Consider the following 5,000-nt stretch of genomic DNA (forward strand, 5'->3'; position numbering starts at 1 on the left):
TCTCTCTCTCTCTCTCTCTCTCTATCTCTATCTCTCTATCTCTCTATCTCTCTATCTCTCTATCTCTCTATCTCTCTATCTCTCTATCTCTCTATCTCTCTATCTCTCTATCTCTCTATCTCTCTATCTCTCTCTATCTCTCTCTCTCTCTATCTCTCTCTATCTCTCTCTATCTCTCTCTCTCTCTCTCTCTCTCTCTCTCTCTCTCATACACACACACACATGTATACACACTACCTGACACCTAGCATGAATCACCTGGTCAAAAAGGCACACCATATCGTTTGTTTTTTGTTTTCATTTTTTCTCCTCCCTTTCACCCCTTCATACTTCTCTCCTTTTCCATGTTTCGCCAGCATCTGAGTTGTGTGTGTGTGTGTGTGTGTGTGTGTGCGTACAACAGTGGGGGGGGGTTGTGAAACCGCGGACAGGCGGAAGTAAACGTGTTAATAACAGCCACCCTCGTGCTCATCGCTCTGCTCTGTTCTGTTCTGTCGGAGGCGTGGTAAGGTGGTGCGTGTTTGTCTTTAACACTGATCCGACAGCTAGACTTTTAACTGCAAGCCATGTCTGTCTCCTGTCTCTGCCCCAGCTGTCTACTTACCGTTCATGTCAGCGATTTTTAACTACAATACGTCCCTCTGTCTGCTCATTGAACCTTGGTTTGTTTTTTGTTATGCGGAATGCTGGAGAACACGTTTAACGTGTATTTAACATTTATTTATTTATGTTTCCCCAACTCAATCAGTTAAGTTGACGTCGTCATGCAAGTTCGTTAGTGAAGCTCGATTGCTATCTCACCTTGGTAAGCTGTAATTATCTGTTGTTGTGTGTGATGTAACAACTGTAACTTAATGTACAAAGGAGGCCATATGCCATCCAATCGCCTTGCAGACACACATTCCCTTTCCTGCGACTTTTTTATTCCCCGAAATGTTTGTGAGGTTTCTAGGACAGTGTGTGTGTGTGTGTGTGTGTGTTTCCTCAAAGGTCCGCTTTGTGAACTGAAAGGTCTGCTTTGTTCACTGACATCATCAGGTTGGCTGGCTACCTTGTTGGTTTGTCGTTCTCTCTCTGTCTCTGGAAGTCTCTCTCTCTCTCTCTCGCTCTCTCTAACTCTCTAACTCTCTCCCTCTCTCTTTTGCTCTCTCTAACTCTCTCTCTCTCTCTCTCTCTCTCTCTCTCTCTCGGCCTGATGGAGGCACTGGCCCAGAAATAGTGGGCACAGGAGAGAGGAGAGAGAGGGGAGGAGAGGAGAAGGCAGGCAGGCAGGCAGGCAGGCAGGCAGGCAGGCAGACAAGCAGGGAGGGAGGACAGGGAACAGCCAGTACTCTGTTGTTTCGAGCTGAGCTGGCATCAGGTGAAACGGCCCCCCATCTCAACACCAAGAGAAAACCCAACACTGAACAGAAGACATACAATAAAGAAACAAACAAACAAAGTAAATAAATGAAGATGTCCTCCTCCTCCTCCTCCTCCTCCTCCTTCTCTTTCCGCTAGATTGCCAGAGTGCCAAAGCATTTAGGCCTCGCTAATTGGAGATTAATGCGGCAGTTCCCAATCCACATTTCACAAAAACTTCACTAAATGGAGAAAAAAGAGGCTGCAGCTGGGAGGAGAATGAACAAAAGCACAATGGAGCAACTAAAGAGAATGGAGCCCTGTAGTTAAAAAGCACTCAGCGGTGGTATTCACAGTGGAGTGTTTTCTGTTTTGTTTTCTTTTACTTCTTAACGAGCACAATGTTCCCTCTGGTATACTCTTGTTGTTGATTAAAAGAGGGGCTGTAAAACGAGAATAAATCTGGACATGTTGTTTTGATGGAAAATGAGAATTCGTCCGTCCGTTCGTCCGGTCGTTTTCATTTCATTTCAAGCTGCGTCGTCTTGAGTGAATTTTCACGGCTGATGTGTTTATGCAGACCAAACGCAGCACGACAGCTAGCTGACACACAGTCGAGTCATAATATCTCATTACTGTCTGTGGTAACATTTATCCGTTCATCCATCCCTCCCTCCCTCCCTCCCTCCACTCTATCCCTCTTATCTTTTTTCCATCCGTCCATCCATATTGAATTGATCTGTTCTTCCTGGTGGTCAGTCATGCGTCTCTTCATGCATGGCTGTGTACCGTACGTAATGCAGTTGCTGTCCCTCCTCCTCCTCCTCCCTCGCTTCCTCCTCCTCCTCCCTCGCTTCCTCCTCCTCCTCCCTCGCTTCTCTCTCTCTCCTCCTCCTCCTCCTCCTCCTCCCTCGCTTCCTCCCCCTCCTCCCTCGCTTCCTCCTCCTCCTCCCTCGCTTCCTCCTCCTCCTCCTCCCTCGCTTCCTCCTCCTCCTCCTCCCTCGCTTCCTCCCCCTCCTCCCTCGCTTCCTCCTCCTCCTCCTCCTCCCTCGCTTCCTCCTCCTCCTCCTCCCTCGCTTCCCCCTCCTCCTCCCTCGCTTCCTCCCCCTCCTCCTCCTCCTCCTCCCTCGCTTCATCCTCCTCCTCCCTCCCCTCCCCCTCCTCCTCCCTCGCTTCCTCCTCCTCCTCCTCCTCCCTCGCTTCCTCCTCCTCCTCCTCCCTCGCTTCCTCCTCCTCCTCCTCCCTCGCTTCCTCCTCCTCCTCCTCCCTCGCTTCCTCCTCCTCCTCCTCCTCCCTCTCTTCTTCCTCCTCCCCCTCCTCCTCCCCCTCCTCCCTCGCTTCCTCCTCCTCCTCCTCCTCCTCCTCCTCCCTCGCTTCCTCCTCCCCCTCCTCCCTCGCTTCCTCCTCCTCCTCCCTCGCTTCCTCCCCCTCCTCCCTCGCTTCCTCCTCCTCCTCCCTCGCTTCCTCCTCCTCCTCCCTCGCCTCCTCCTCCTCCTCCCTCGCTTCCTCCTCCTCCTCCTCCCTCGCTTCCTCCTCCTCCTCCTCCTCCCTCGCTTCCTCCTCCTCCTCCTCCTCCCTCGCCTCCTCCCCCTCCTCCCTCGCTTCGTCCCCCTCCTCCTCCCTCCCTTCCTCCTCCCTCGCCTCCTCCTCCTCCTCCTCCTCCTCCCTCGCTTCCTCCTCCTCCTCCTCCTCCCTCGCTTCCTCCTCCTCCTCCCTCGCCTCCTCCTCCTCCCTCGCTTCCTCCTCCTCCTCCTCCCTCGCTTCCTCCTCCCCCTCCTCCCTCGCTTCCTCCCCCTCCTCCTCCTCCCTCGCCTCCTCCTCCTCCCTCGCTTCCTCCCCCTCCTCCCTCGCCTCCTCCTCCTCTTCCCTCGCTCCCTCCCCCTCCTCCCTCGCCTCCTCCTCCTCCCTCGCTTCCTCCCCCTCCTCCTCCTCCCTCGCTTCCTCCTCCCTCGCCTCCTCCTCCTCCTCCTCCTCCTCCCTCGCTTCCTCCTCCTCCCCCTCCTCCCTCGCTTCTTCCTCCTCCTCCCTCGCTCCCTCCCCCTCCCCCCTCACTTCCTCCCCCTCCTCCTCCCCCCCTCCCCCCCTCCCCCTGCACTGTCTGTTTCTCTCTCTATGTCTCTGTCGCTCCACTTCTGTCTCTCCTGCTCTCTTTCTCTCCACTTCTCTCTGTCCACTTCTGTCTCTCCTGCTTTCTCTCCTGCTCTCTCTCTCTCTCTCTCTCTCTCTCTCTCTCTCTCTCTCTCTCTCTCTCTCTCTCTCTCTCTCTCTCTCTCTCTCTCTCTCTCTCTCTCTCTCGTTCTCCATTACGATTCAAAATAAATGGGTGTTAAAAATCTAAAATCTTGCTCTTGCTCTCTCTATCTCTCTGAATCCCAGTCCATCCATTCTCCTCTTCCTTTATTCCTCTCATTCCACTCTGTCACTCCATCTCGTTCTTTCTCATCTTCCCACTTTTCTCTGTCTGTCCACACCCACCTTTCTCTCTCTTTCTCTCTCTTTCTCTCTCTCTCTCTCTCTCTCTCTCTCTCTCTCTCTCTCTCTCTCTCTCTCTCTCTCTCTCTCTCTCTCTCTCTCTCTCTCTCTCTCTCTCTCTCTCTGTCTGTCTCTCTGCCTAGTAGCAGCACTAAGGCTCTGGTGTGTGTGTGTGTTTGTGTGCGTGTGCGTGTGTGTGTGTGTGTGTGTGTGTGTAGTGTGTGTGTTGGCAGGGAGAGGCCTATATCACAAGTGCAGAGCCATCTGTCCCGACACCTGACACCATCACCCATGCCTAGCCTGCCATGCTGCACACACATGCCCTCTCTCTCTCTCTCTCTCTCTCTCTGTCTCTCTCTCTCTCTCTCTCTCTCTCTCTCTCCTCTTTTCAGATTTCAGTCCCTCCGTCTCACTGCATGAGAGCACAAATAGACATTCATTCATGGTAGCACTTTATTTTAAATGGTTCACCATTACGGTGGATCTACCACAGTAGGTACCGTGTAATAGCCAGTGTAGTAATATTTAATACCGTGTATTACCAGTGTAATACCATGTACCAACCCTAACCCACAACCCTAGAGGTAAGTAGAGCATTGGTACATGGTGTTACATGGTATTAAATCTCGTTACACTGGTTATTACACTTTACCTAATGTGGGAGATCCACTGTAATAGTGAACCATTAAAATCTGCTATTAAGCTATTGGTTATCGGCACTCTTGCATCCAACCTTTAAAGGGAACCCAGCAGCTATTTGGAGCTCTGGGTTACACTTACTTTTAAATAGTTCACTATTACAGTGGATCTACCACAGTAGGTACAGTGTAATAACCAGTGTAACAATATTTAATACCGTGTATTACCAGTTTAATACCATGTACCAACCCTAACCACAACCCTAGAGGTAAGTAGTACATTGGTACATGACGTTACACTGGTATTACATGATATTAAATATTGTTACACTGGTTATTACACTATAGTAATGTGGTAGGGCAGGGGTTCCCAAACTTTTTTCCCCACGCACCCCCTTTCACATTTCAATGTGGTTCGCGCACCCCCTAAGTGAATGTTGCACCACCGCACATTTTTGGTAATCCTGATTTCCAATCGACCTGACGTTTTTTCTGCCGTCATTACAATGGAACTTATTGCATGACAAGTCTTTGAGTTATAAATTACAC

General features: G+C 51.2%; 1 protein-coding gene across 1 annotated transcript; it reads left to right on the forward strand.

The window, feature by feature from the left end:
• Nucleotides 1-2,362: 2,362 nt before the first annotated feature.
• Nucleotides 2,363-3,127, forward strand: LOC134448146 (uncharacterized protein DDB_G0271670-like; the record flags this gene model as incomplete). The annotated part of the gene is made up of 1 exon (XM_063197909.1): nucleotides 2,363-3,127. A coding segment is annotated over one exon (765 nt), but the record flags the coding sequence as incomplete, so codon positions are not given.
• Between the last annotated feature and the right edge of the window lie 1,873 nt (nucleotides 3,128-5,000).

Source organism: Engraulis encrasicolus, chromosome 1, assembly GCF_034702125.1.
Source record: "Engraulis encrasicolus isolate BLACKSEA-1 chromosome 1, IST_EnEncr_1.0, whole genome shotgun sequence".
NCBI classification, from domain to species: Eukaryota; Metazoa; Chordata; class Actinopteri; order Clupeiformes; family Engraulidae; genus Engraulis; species Engraulis encrasicolus.